This window comes from Plutella xylostella, chromosome 10, assembly GCF_932276165.1.
Source record: "Plutella xylostella chromosome 10, ilPluXylo3.1, whole genome shotgun sequence".
NCBI classification, from domain to species: Eukaryota; Metazoa; Arthropoda; class Insecta; order Lepidoptera; family Plutellidae; genus Plutella; species Plutella xylostella.
This window is the reverse complement of record NC_063990.1, coordinates 8976450-8991155: the sequence shown is the minus strand read 5'-3', so window position 1 is coordinate 8991155 and position 14706 is coordinate 8976450. Positions and strand designations below refer to the sequence as shown.

At 40.6% G+C, this 14706-nt stretch overlaps 1 protein-coding gene across 1 annotated transcript; it reads right to left on the bottom strand.

Annotated features, from left to right (window-relative positions):
- Positions 1-3563: 3563 nt before the first annotated feature.
- Positions 3564-8243, bottom strand: LOC119693639. The gene is made up of 3 exons (XM_038117529.2): positions 8123-8243; positions 4631-4658; positions 3564-3864 (listed from the first exon to the last, which is right to left on the bottom strand). Exons 1-3 carry the CDS (start codon positions 8174-8176, stop codon positions 3617-3619), a joined length of 330 nt encoding a protein of 109 aa, XP_037973457.2. The 5' UTR covers positions 8177-8243; the 3' UTR covers positions 3564-3616.
- Between the last annotated feature and the right edge of the window lie 6463 nt (positions 8244-14706).

Below are 14706 nucleotides of genomic sequence, written 5' to 3'. Positions count from 1 at the left end.
TTAACTCAAAATGTAATTTGTTTATTGCTGTCAAACTGTGGTGCTGTCAATGCGTAGGGTTTAAGCCTCGAATTCACTAGGGCACAAGTTCTGAGACTGTTACAGAACATCTACGGTGCATGTTCTCAGAACATTTTGATAACATGTCGTGATACATTTTGATTGTCCACACCAGCAGTCTCCGCCGACATGTCGGCCGAGGTTGTCGTGGCAGTTAGTGCTGCGTGCTAGAAGTCGCGCACGCGTCCACACTCTGCAACAGCGGTCGCTAGACTGATGTCGCTGGAAGTTCTGTCTCGCGAGCCAAAACACGGAACCTGTTCTGCGACACGTAGATGTCGATGTATAGTCGCGTGCGACGTCGCAGAACAGAGCGCGACGTCGCGGCACCACGTAGACGACATGTGCCTAGACAGGTTCTGCGACGATTTGTCGCCTAGTGAATACGAGGCTTTATTCTTGGTTTATTATACCTTTTGTGAGTTTTTTGACGTGAATACGATGAACATATATGGTTTTGGTAAGGGGGCGTATCTTAGAAAGTTGTGCCCCCAAAAAAATGGGCATCACCGTTTTTGTTATATCTTTTGAAATATCGTAAGCATCTGAAATTAATGTATACCACTGGAGAGCTGAGATTCCAAAGAACAGATTTAAATAAGTAAAAGAACAGTATGTCATTGTGGGGGGCAAGGGGGGGCTTCCCGCCATTTTGAGATCGTAATATTCAAAGTAGGCGAAAAGACATTTTATTCATATCAGTAACAATTATACCCCAACGGTCATCGGTTCTTCGGCAAATATGACTAGCCACCTCAGCTTGCATATTTTGACAGCTATGTCGGTAACCTTATGATTCCTCTGAGGGATAACCTCATTTCTGATACGATCCATCAGAGAAGCCACCATACGAGCCATCCCCAAGCATAGCTCTCTCCATAGCACACTGAGCTTAAATCGGTGGATTCCGTCAGTGTCCACGTCTCTGCACCATACGTGATCACTGGCAGAAGGCGCTGGTTGAAGACTATTGTCTTCAGGCTTTGAGGAATGGCCGAAGAGAATAATTATGTGTTTCCCGAATACAGCCCAACCCAGTTGGATACCCCTTGCAGCCTTTTTGTCGAAGTTGTTTCTGCCTAGCCGAATAGTCTGCCCGAGGTAGACATATTCTTGCACAACTTTGATTGTTTCCTCACCAACGATGACCGGCTCCGGTTTGATGTGAGCATTGTATATGTATAGCCAAACCAGGAATATAAAAACACTGTATTAAGGGCTCCACATTCGTGTTGAGGATTGAGGACTGCAATACTTAGTATAGGCATACCAATGTAAATTGGCCATGGTCAAATTTATTCAATGTTACAAATTGAAAGGCCTGACGACTCAGCCATTGATGGGTAATTTGCCTCGTGATCGCGTTACTTCGGCTAGACATTTTCAAGGTCATCATCAGCCAATAATCATCCACTGCTGGACATAGGCCTCTCCCAAGGAGCGCCACAACACTCGGTCCTCGGCCTTCCTCATCCAACCACTACCCGCCACCCGCCTAAGGTCGTCAGTCCAGCGGGCAGAAGGGCGTCCCACGCTGCGTTTGCCTGTTCGTGGTCTCCACTCGAGAATTCGTCTACCCCAACGGTTATCGGTTCTTTGGCAGATATGACCAGCCCACTGCCACTTCAGCTTGCATATTTTGACAGCTATGTCGGTAGCTTGGCTAACTGGCTTACCGGTATGGAGTGACTTAATGATATGGCGTTTTGTTATATACCATTCGATTCTCCTTGAAATTGGCTTTCTAATAATCCATGAAATATCAATTTATACTTCAGCTTTGAATGCGTAATAGGCGGAGATAAAAAAACGCACTTGTTTTTCAATACTTTTACCTTTTTTTCTTTCATTGGTGGTATTTTTTAGTATTTCTTTTTATTGTTATCTATAGATTTTGACTACAGCTCACGATTAAACCAATAGCAATACTGTAGGATATCCGAGTCAAAAGTTACACTAATTGCAAATCTGGGTTTTCAGCAAACCACAGTACCCCCCACAATGCCATACTGTTCTTACTTACCTAAATCTGTTCTTTGGAATCTCAGCTCTCCAGTGGTATACATTAATTTCAGATGCTTACGATATTTCAAAAGATATAACGAAAACGGTAATGCCCATTTTTTGTGGGTACAACTTCTAAGATACGCCCCCTTACCAAAACCATAGATGTTCATCGTATTCAAGTCAAATAACTCACAAAAGCTATAATAACCCAAGAATAAACCCTACGCATTGACAGCACCACAGTTTGACAGCAATAAACAAATTACATTTTGAGTTAATGATACCAGTGCAAGAAAAAAGTTCTATTGCTTTTCCGCAATATGGCGAGGGTTTTTATATTCCTGGTTTGGCTATACATGACTTTCGTCTTGTCCAAGTTCATACCGAGGCCTACACGTCGGGAAGCATTTAGGCCACTTAGCATCCAGCTGGGTTCCTGCAGAGATTCTGCCATAATAACGATGATGTCGTCCGCGAAGAGGGGGTGTGACATGTATTCATCTTACGGAAGTTTAAATGTGAGTGATTAATAATAAAATAAATGACAAAGAGAGTGACTCAGCTTGTTATTCTAAAAAACTTTTTTATTTATTTTATTTATTTATTTGGCTAACAAAACGGTTTACAGACAAATTATGAGATAATTATGTATGTAGTAGTTGTGTACTGGCCTGTAGACCAAAGTATGAAAGCACATATACAGGGTGGCCCAAAGAGTGACGTCCAAAGGAAAATGTTTGACTCCTTAGGTCAAGGGGCAGCCAAATCACCCCCATGTATGCTCAGCAATTTTTAGTAGTCTAGGAGTTATGCTTTTTTTAAATAATTTTCTACGAAAATCGACCTCAGTGGATCAATTATGTTTTATTATTTTTTTGGATAACTTTTTCAAACACTTTTCCATTCTTGTATCATCCTCTTAAGTTGTTCCTCTAACCATAAAAGCTTCAGCTTCCTAGCTGTAATGAAAGTCAGTTACCTTTATATCGAAAGTTCAAATTATATCATCGAGCTAGACCGCTCCGAATTTTCAACTTGAAATTAAAAATCGAAACAGTTACTCTCATGGTCCCTTATTAATTTTAAAAACTCCGCAAGGCTCCAAAACAACACAAAAACAAAAATAATTATTGCTTAATGGGGTATTACCTGCAGAAAACAGCCTTCAAAGGTACTTTTGTAACTAGTACGAAATTAGGAGCTTTTCCGGTCATGTGACTTTGTATAATATGGCTATATAGAGTTAACTATTTATTTTATTTATATTTTACGAATATATAAATTATATTTTACGAATATCCAAAATTCGTAGAAATAAAGTTTTTAAGGTTGAAGGACAGGGTGACTTGCATAACAAAGTTAAACAAAAATAAATCCATGACCTCTTGCTCTGACATTATACTGTCAGAACAAGAGACAAACTATTAAATTTTGATTAACTTGGTTATGCAAGACACCCTTAGAATCCGCCTATTGGCTGAAATGAAAACAAAAAGTAAGTTGTCATATTTTATTGGCCATTGCTATGTTGACAAACACGAGTTGGATCTCAAGCGGTGGTGGCTCCGGTGGCGCCGCTGGTGGTGGTGCCTGCGCCGTCGGTGGCCGCCGCGCCCCCGGTAGTGCCGGAGCCCCCGGTGGCCCCTTGCGTGCCCTGCTCCGCCGTGCTCAGCAGGTCCGTGAATATCTTGATGAACTGGTTGGCCTGACTCGGCTCCAGCTGGCTTAGAAGATCAGTGAAGGACGACAACGTTGGCAGCGACGACGACGTTGGCACCGCCGACGCTATCGACGAAACTGAGTGAAAAATATAACATTACTTATTTACTTATGAAATTCCTATTCGGACTGATTGCTAGAATAGATTAATTTAAAAGAGAATGGCCAAATCTCTATGGCGCCATGACCCAGAGCAGCCAGTTATGAAACATACTACAGTCCATGACTATTATGGTATGAGTTTTATTATTATGAGGCATGGGAGAAAGAAGATATAGGTGCTGAAAGATCAAGTCTTTCTACTGTACTAGATGTTTTCTAGCTAAGAATCGTTTTTAATAGTGTTCCTGTGGGAATTCCTACATAAAAAGTATTCTATGTTACTTCGGGGTAACGGGAACTATGAATTGCATGTTTTTTTTTATCGGTCTTTTTACAAAAATACGTTTCTGATTGTGAAATGTGTACAAATAATTTTGATATTATTTGCAGAAATAAAATCATATAACACACTTTGTGATGCACTATGTATTGGAAATCCCATGTTTTAGATGATTATCCTTATTCGTGTAAAATTCATAAAAATCTAATTTAACGAAAAAAAATACTTTTAATTAATTCTCTTTTGAACCCTAATCTTGAGAACACTATGGTTTAGATTTGTTTAAGTATTTTTCCCTCATATCGATAACTATCATATTTTTTTATCAATATATTAAAATAGGTTTGGTTAGTGGCTGCTAACTTACGCAAAGCGGGTCAGATTTGGCCATTCCTCTTTGTCATGAAGAATTTTCTGTGGAGTTTATTTTTAAATTATTATAATTTATAGATAACAACTTACTTGGAGACGTGACTTGTGGATACGCCATCTGTAATTAACAAAATCCAATAAGCAAGGCGCATGCTATGACATACAAAATATCATAAAAGCGCAATCAAATTCCTAAGAACGTAATAAGTACTCAAAACATATGACAGCACCTACCTAGTTTGGCTAAATGAATGCTTGAGTATAGTCCATCAGTACATCAAGTACAGAGCAGTCCATCTATAAAGTCATGAAAATAAAGAGTGCTATTTTGCAAAGACTTTTTGTCATTTTCAGTTATTTACTTACTGCCAGTTTCTATAACTATATCTATCCATAACTGGTAGTTACTTACATACGAATTTGACAGATTGTTACTTTTGATTATGTCAAAATCGTATGAAAGTACAAGGCGGGCGAGATAACTAGACCTGGGTTAAATGACATTTGTCTTAAGTACTGAGTGCAAAAAAGTAATATCGATATTACCAAAAATATTTCTTTTCTTACTCTTTGGTATCAGTATACTTAAGCTCGGCTAGAAAGATAAAAAACCTCGCCATACTGCGCAGTTTTAATGGAAATAATTTTATAAATTGTTGCGAGAACGTAAACATAATGGCTCCACAACACGTCTGCGGATGCATCTGCAGACGTACGCGAATGCATCTGCAGACAAATCTCTACAAGCGACCACACGTCTGAGTTCAATATCGGCAGACGCTACTCGCAAACATGGACATCGAAACCGCTCCCGTCGCAGCTATTTATGTGTTTAGTACTTTTAAAGACGACCGAATGGCGTAGTGGTTAGTGACCCTGACTACTGAGCCGAAGGTCCCGGGTTCGATTCCCTGCTGGGGCAGATATTTGTTTAAACACAGATATTTGTTCTCTGGTCTTGGATGTGCCCGTAAAATGGCAATAGGCCCGCCCCCTATTACATTGGGACTAACATAACACTCTGGCGAAAAGTGGGTGGAGCAATGCACCTCTGCCTACCCCGCAAGGGAGTACAAGGCGTGAGTGTATTTTTTTAATGTACTTTTAACTACTACTTGAGTTTTCATCGCAGTCGAAGTGGAGAAGAAACGATGCTGGACTCACTGACTGAGGCGTCCGCGGACGTGTGGTCGCGATGCCAGACACTCGCGCTTGAACCCTTTGATCTGTGCCACAAAAACCGACAACAACGCATCGGTGGCAGATGCATCTGCGGACGTCAAATACCTACCACAGATGCCCAAATCACTCCCTCTACTGGTTATCTAAAAACCCGCATGCGAAAAACATACTTACCTGACTTTTGTTATATTGTAATAAAATATATAAATATTTTGTTTATATAAGTATTCAAGTTGATACCTACTTGTTAAAGATGTAACAAAAAAGTATGCGATAAAAAATATTTATTGTTAATCGTCTGATAATTCTTCGATAAAATTGCGACGGACTTTTGCTAACGCTACAAAAGGACGAGAGCGAGGCCTCGCGCGGGGAAGCGGAGGAGGGGTAGATTTTTGGGCCAGGTGTCTAGAAACTTTGCGCGGGTTGTAACTACCATAGAACAACGCGGACTCGGGTGTACTGTGCCACAAACTTATCTGTTCCGGTGAGAGCGAACTAAATTGATCCATATCTCATTATTTACTAATGAATTATATATTGATACAGATTAGATGGGTTTATTGAAACCACAAGGGCGAATTACCACTACTGGCAAACTTAATATCTTATAGAATGAAGAAATATTACACATTTACGTGACCTGTCACCGGAACAGATAAGTTTGTGGCACTGTACCCTCGGGAAGCGTCATAGCGATCTTTCTTGATACAAAAAAGTCTGTAAATTTTTGCGGGGGGAAATTTTACCGTTTACCATGATTATGTCTCATGGGACATGTCATTATGAGTCTTAATTCCCTGCAATAAGGGTTACGTGAAGTGACATTTAATAATGAACACAGTTGTCTTCATTTTTCTTGCCAATGGATGTAACAATTATCGATAAGTGTTATCGATGAATTCTAGAACATGGGTTAGAAATACTAATTTCAAATTAATTAGGTATAGTCAAATTTAATTATGAATGATTAATAAACGAAGTCACCCGCTTTTCGCTGTACATTTATACTCACGTGATAGGTCGCAAGCCGTATCGCCGTTTTTGAATGAGTACACTGAAGTTGTCGGGTAAGTGGACAACCCGACGGTCAGATGCTTTCAAGCCGCCCCTTCGGGCGGCCTCTGACTAGGCTTAACGACTGCTGCTGAAGCAGCAACCGGGACCCACGGCTTAACATCCCGTCCAAAGCACGGAAACATCCAGAAAAGAACCATTTGAAATCGGTAACCCATGCTGTACCTACTAATGACTGACCGTGTCAGTTGTTGCTTAATCTCAGTGATCAGTTACGATTACTGAAGCCAACTCGACTACGGACGCTTCCCAACTATGACCTTTTTTGTCGATTAATACATATCTACATACCGGTACATCACTATTGCATTTTTTTGACATTGGTTGCTAGGAAACAGCTAATAACAATAAACCATGACCAAATCTGTGATCAAATCCGGAATGCGGATATTCTATGAATTGAAGCTGTCATTTTAGTATGTAAACAAATCATTTTCTATGAAACGAACGCTTTGCCAACTAGATTGAGTCTAGTGAAAATTGAGACTGCAACTAGTTTTTATAAATCGGTGGGCCTTTCTGAGGCGCGAGCATAGGATTCGATACTATTTTCGAATCTACACGAAGGGTCGCTTTTACCAAACGCTAAACGTATTTAAATCAAATTTTAAATACATTTTGTACTAATTGACAGACGTATGACAGGCTACTAAATACGTTTAGCGTTTGGTGAAATTCCACCTTACATGGAAAAAACAAATGCCACTTTTGGAACTAACAAATTTGCCTTACATTTTGACAGTGACATTTGACGATACGCAACCAATACGCAACGTAAACGGAGGTTTCGAATCCTGTGCTCGGGCAACTGACCTACTACCCCGGCAGAGGGGAACGTCTGCCTATTTCGTCTCCAGACCATTCATACTAAATGGTAACTACCAGTTATAGATAGATAGAGTTATAGAAACTGGCAGTTAATGTTAAATTTATAATATGTAAAAGTTGATTTTGATTAATATGTTAGATTGATAATCTCTTTTTAATAAATTTGTTCTTAAATAAAGGTAATTGATAAAATTTAAGTTAAACCATAATTAGGATCCATTTTAATTTTCATGACTTTGTATTTTATATGGACTTCTAGTAGGCACCTAATTATATTTTTAAATACAACCCTCTTTAGAAATCTATTCTATAGAGTTTCCTACTCAAGTTTCCACATTTTCTACAGGGTTTCTTACGTTACGATGTGATGATGGATCTAGGCATGATACAACACACGATACGTTTGATTATAATAATATATTACATAGATTTTTATCATATCAAAAAACATACAGAAAAAGAAAATATGTAATTAAGTAGGTGTAATATACTCACAGACACAGCGACGCAGGCGCACAGCACGAGGAGGGCCAGAGTGAGTTTAGACATGTTGGCGGTGGCGGTAGGCACGCTGGAACTGTGGCTCGAGTGTGATGCTACACACTGAAAACTAAGCCTTTTATACTATTTTATTTCCCTAGTTTAGCACATCTTTTATCGACAAAAGGCACTTTTATGTCTTTTTTACGATTGCTGGGGTTATCTATTAAATTTTAACAAGAGCGTGGTGTATAAAAAGATTCCGGTTTTTAAAAGGGCATAAAACATATCGATAGAGTGCCATATCCTGATAAAAATACGCCATTCTTTAGACATTTTACTAAGCCGCTGCTGCATGTTGGTCTAAAGACCTATAAAGCTACACACCAAACATAAAGTAGCATACTTGTACTTTCCACACCTACCATCTCAACTCATGGTAGGTAACAAACCCATTATATCGTGGTATAACTCGGCCATTGAAGGCGAATACAGCCTTACCACAGGACAGTCACTAACCACTCCGGACATGCAATTTGGCCTCTGAACATTACCTCGAAATTAATATTGCATATGACAATAACCCGCCAGTTACCGGCATATTCGGTGATATTGCAGTTGATACTGCCTACATCTTGCATTGGATGTATACAGGATGTTGCGAAAAGGCTGTAATACTTTCACCGAAACAGCTGGGTGAATGAAAAAGTGATTCTGAATCAGTTTTGTTTTACGACATTTGAGAATTCGTGAAAGAAATGATCATAGTTTGTTATTCAAAGTCGTAGGACAAATTATATCCTGAAACCCCTTTCGGCTTACTATAATTTCTAATTTCTTTACTTTTTCTTCTCAAGGGGTCCTGAGATTGAGATGGCTCGTAGCGATAAGGCCGCCTATTATTAATTATTCCTAGTTTATAAGCACTTTTTTATTTCGACCAATAAATACATATTCTATTATGTAGTCTGAGCCTATCTGAAACCTAGTTAAACATTGTGAGATATGGCGTTTCGACTTTCTCCGTGTTCGGCATCATAAGGGTCACAGTGACAGTTAAATAAAGTCCATTTTTCTCTCCACCTTTAATTTGCAAGGTGCGGGTGCCTATATAAATAGAGTGAGTCGCCCGCGCGCCTCAGTTGGTTTTTGATTTTTGAAGTGAACACTTCGGCATAATGGCTCTATGTAGCCACGGTTCTCGTCGGCTTCGCTCCGACGGGGAAAGATATAATATTGAATTTGCGGAGTCCTCGCTACCGGGAGCTGTAGCGTGATGCGGACCAGGCGGCGCAGGGCCTGCCGGCTGCTGCGCACGCAGCCATTGCTGAGGATTTCGCAACGAAGGTTTGAGTTGATAAGCCGTGAGTAAAATGCTATTATTTACTGCTTTTAAAAGCGCAGCCACTGGTCATAATGCTCCGGCGCTTGGGGTTTTTATCCCACGCAGTAGGGTCCGATTCAATAGTCGTGGTGATGATTGATCACATATTCCGGTCCTACTAGTGGCGCTTGAGCTAGATACTTACATTAATGACCGCTTTCAGTAAAGCATATGTTAATTTTATACAGGAAAAAATAATAAAAATATATTTTTCTACCCTCAATTTCTAATATTTTTAGAAAACAGTTGATAAAATCTTTGCTATTACAATAATGCACTTGATTATAGCTTATGTAAGGCTTTACAAAGAGGAGCTTTCCAGGACCGTCATAGGATTTTTTACAGGAAGCACGTGGCTCCGAGTTTCAGTATGTTGGGACATTGTGGCATGTGCGGCGAGTAATGTGATCCGCCGGTACCTACCCGCTGAGAGTAGGCAGGCCGATTCGGTGAAATTGAAGTTTCGTGTAACCTGCACCCGGCCCTGTGCTCCTGCGCTGGCCGCCGTCTCGTGGCACCTGCATCGCAGCGTACACCCGGCCCTGCGCTCCTGCCCTGGCCACCGGTTCGTGCCACCTGCATCGCAGCATACACCCGGCCCTGTGCTCCTGCGCTGGCCGCCGTCTCGTGCCACCTGCATCGCAGCGTACACCCGGTCCTGGCCCTGGCCACCGGTTTGTGGTACCTGCATCGCTGAATAGACCCAGCCATGCACTCCTGCCCTGGCGGCTGTACACCCGGTCCTGGCCCTGGCCACCGTTTTGTGCCACCTGCATCGCAGTGTACACCCGGTCCTGGCCCTGTCCACCGGTTTGTGCTACCTGCATCGCTGCATAGACCCAGCCATGTACTCCTGCCCTGGCGGCTGTGTTGTCCCACCTGCATCGCTGCGCACACCTGGCACTCCTGTTCTGGTTGCCAGATCCAAACGCCCCCTGCCTGGGAAGAGATTTTATGCTCAGTGGAACCGCCTGCACTATTGCTAGCACGGTCATCATCATCATCAGCCATCATTATGAGTGACTTATTTAGAAGGTATCGAGTAACGTGCGCTATTCATTAGTGATTTTGGCATATGCAGACGAACGTTTACTGCCAAGGTTGGTCATGTTAGCCATACAAGGGCACACCAACGAAACCTGAGTAACCACCTGCAGTCGCCGTAGCCGCATCGGCATGGATGACGACAAATCGGGTAACGTGCACCGCTTCTAAAAGTGTTATAGCACTTCAATTTGATGCCTCCGCTAAGGTAGGGTATTCTATTAAAGCAGCTTTCTTCTGAACTGCCCAAAGTGACCTGTAGACTGCTCCTGGGGATAGTTGTGCAATAAAAATTTTATTTCGATGTCTCTGCTGAAGAAACTGTCTAATGCAGCTTTTGTTCTAAACTGCCTAAAGATCATTGGACTGCTTATGGGAATGATGACGCACGGTAAGTACAGGAGCGTTACTCTATACTGATGAGAAACGAACGAACGAGAGCTGTCGTGCAATCGGCACGTTTAATACATACAAACAGATAGAGCGGCTCGCGTCGCAGTGCACTGAAAGTTCGTTTTTCGTCATATAAAGTGACTCCCCAGACACTATCTTAAGTGTCATGACACATCAGCAGATTCCAGCTTTGAGTCTTTTCTTTTCTCGGCTGTGAGCAAAGTGAATCCCACGGGCGAGTGTTCAACCTGAAAGCACTGAGCTAATTCCTGATTTCGTGAAAGTCGCTGTTGCTATACCATACCACTTCACAAGTTACCGAATTTATTATGATCCTACTGTCGGGTGATCATGATCAGAGTGTCATCGCGGTTTCTGAGTGACACCATATAAGCTGTCTTCCTTATGTCCCAGTGGATTGTGAGTGTGTGTCCGAGCTCTTTGTTGAAAAATGCGTGAACCTCCTACGCAGCAGCTGTCTACTAGTTGTGTATCGAATAAATCGAGTAACGGTGCTCTTGCACGAGACGACTACCTTTTGGTAAAATTATAACTTCCACTATTCTGGGAACATGCATATACCTAATGTGTACTGTGTATCACGTGTAGCCGTAGCCCAACTCAATTTACTGGGCTAGATAATAAACAATGGCAGTCGTCATTAAATTTCTATGAATTTCGAAGGTCATCATTTGGAGCACAATTCAAGGGGTGAAAGTACCTATTCATGCCTAAACGGCTTCTCTAATGAAAATGTATTTTTAATTCGATTCTGGCGCAAACGTTTCATAACTATTTTTCAACACTGTATCTGCTGAAACTACTTAGACTGACTGGTTAAGATGCAGACGTGCCGTTTTCACAATTCCATTTTGAGTAATCTGTTTTATGGATCTTTCAGTTAGTTACGTAACTAGTTACTTACCAAGTAAAAAATTACTTGTGTCATGCTCGTACTCGCATCTCATTTAGGAGCTCTCTGGCCTCTAGCTGAAGGCTAGAACTGGTATATATATATCTACTAAGCTAGTACAGAGTTATAACCGGGCAGCGGTGACGTGGTAGCTGCTTGATTTATTAGAGTTTGCGGAAAACTTTCTAAATAAGTAATAATTATTAGTCATAATATTAACTCTTCGCAGTTCTTTCAGAATGCAATACGGTCGCTGAAGTAGGTAACCTTCCTTAGCTGGACAACAACAAGCCTTTTTGTTTTAAAGAGTGTCACAGTTATTCGCCGTTCCACTGTCATATCGATGTCCAAGGACTTTTTCTTGGGTATAGCTAACTACCTAAGTTTACCTATAGATAGCCGCAAGCTATCTGCTGTTGGCGAACTGTCAGTTCTGATTGATAAGTCAGGCTCGAGGTGGCTCGTCCAACTGTCCATGTTCCCGCCACCATGATTGTTGCTTCCACAGATTAGAGAGTCTATGTTGGCTGTCGTTGCATCAGGTCTGATCAGGTACAACTAACATCTTTACGTACCATCTTTATTTAATCGAGCTATTTTATTTTGTTTTATCTAGGTTGACTTAATGGTTTCAAAATCGAACCTACAACAATGTAAGTAGGTACCTACCTACGTACCTTTCAAGTTGCAACAAGGCGAAGCCTTAAGGTTTTGGCCGAGACCTGCCCTTAGTGTTGACGAACCTACCTAAAGGTGACCTTGTTAATGTTTTTCATATGAAGTACTGAACATTTTACTTATCCTGGTGGCATGACTGATCTTTTACTTACCCAGTTAAGACATGTTAGCCGGGTTTCATTTATCAACTATTATAATTGTTATTGTTGTGTTAATCAATCTTTATTAATTGATGTCATCTACCAAGGAATGCTGCCAGAGCTCATAATATTCACACATGATGATACAGAATGATAGTAGCCCACAAAATCGGTGCAAAGGCTTATAAAATAACTTTCCTTCCTAGTACTCGTAGGACTGCACAGGAACTCGTTAACCGCCGAGTAAGTTAGAATACAAAATTAGACTGTGTGTTACTTGTCAATTTAGAATATGAATATAGTTACCTGCATCATGTTTTGAAAAACTGAATACTTAGTTATCCGCCAGTGTCACAGCCTTCATCTAATCTTTTCCAGTAGCTGATGAGGCTGAGATATTTAGTAAAATTATCTTCCCTTCAAGCACCACTCCTCGTTCCAAGGACTAGATGCCACGCCAGGTGTTGCAGGCCGTGTCGTCGTACGGGGCTGACTGAGCAGGTCCTCGAGGCTCCAGGGTCGGCTGCTGCATTTCTGAGGTCAGTCCAGAATTACATACCCTAGTCAGCATGTGCTGACCTGAGCCCCAGCGGCCTGGATCGATATTCTACACTTTACAGCTTTTAAATATTGTTGCAAAGTATTTCACTGGTTCCATCCATTCGGCTAGTGTATGTTAAAAATATTGCCTTGACAATAACAAGATTTTGATCAATAATTACTTATAAGTATTGCTTTCGAAGAGGCACTGTGTGTATCCATATGTATAGGTACATACCTTCCATAACTTTCTGACAAGTCAGGAATAATAAGGAAGTACTTAAGTCTTATGTATACTTATACCTTTCTTTTTAGTATATCTACTACCTAGAAATCTATGCATTATAAATTTATAGATTCAAATATTTCTCTACTGATATACTCATCAGTAGCTTATGGGTCACAGTTGGTTTTCTCTCCACCATGCGATAATAAACACATCTCACAATGTTTAACTAGGTTTCAGATAGGCTCAGACTACATAATAGACGCATTTTTCCTGAAATAAAAATGACATATTATGTATCTAGCCTATCTGAAACCTAGTCATTTCTGCATGGTGATATTACAACTGAGGCGCGCGGGCGACTCACTCTATTTATATAGGCACCCGCACCTTGCAAATTAAAGGTGGAGAGAAAAATGGACTTTATTTAACTGTCACTGTGACCCTTATGATGCCGAACACGGAGAAAGTCGAAACGCCATATCTCACAATGTTTAACTAGGTTTCAGATAGGCTAGATACATAATATGTCATTTTTATTTCAGGAAAAATGCGTCTATTATACTCGTATTATACTATACCACTTTTTCAACCCTCTGTAGACGCTTACGTTTATGTAACATATACGTCTCTGTATGTTAGCTTCCGTTAATTAGTAAGTACAGAGAGCAAATTAGTTAGGTGTTGTCTCTAGTGGAGACTTTGATATTTTAAGATGTAATGACGCTTCATAGATGAGACGAGAGCACTATATTCATTGAACATGTGAATTAGTAGGGACGCCTTTACATAGTGAGAATGTGTAAGTACGTACATTCTATGTAAGTCTACTGTGAGGGAATACTCCTTCTTCGGATGTTTTAGCTTGTCCTTAGATTGGTACATTCCGATTGAAATATTTCATGTTACTTAAAAGTTATTATGTTTAGGTAGGTACCTAAACATAATAACTTTTAAGTAACATGAGTTACCTTGTTAAAATTTATAGAATTCCTCATAAATTTTAGACGTTGAACAGATTTTATCCGAATCTGTCTGCTGCTTATTGTTTGGTCTACCCATAGAACAACGCGGACTCGGGTGTACCCTACTCAATGGATCTACCCATATATATACCTATAGAGTGCATACCCATTCTAGTTTTTTTATTAGCATCAGGTATGTGAGGAATCGATTATTATCTTAAATATCTACAACAGTAGGATATAGTAGTAGCCACTAGAAGGATATACCTATGCATGTTATGTATTTAAACACGATAGGTACGGATAACTTCACCAT

Coding starts and splice junctions, on each gene's coding strand:
- LOC119693639 (XM_038117529.2), bottom strand. CDS start 8,176: ATGTCTAAACTCACTCTGGCCCTCCTCGTGCTGTGCGCCTGCGTCGCT. Junction 4,659..8,122: donor GCGCCTGCGTCGCTGTGTCT/GTGAGTATATTA, acceptor TGTTAATTACAG/ATGGCGTATCCACAAGTCAC. Junction 3,865..4,630: donor TCCACAAGTCACGTCTCCAA/GTAAGTTGTTAT, acceptor TTTTTCACTCAG/TTTCGTCGATAGCGTCGGCG.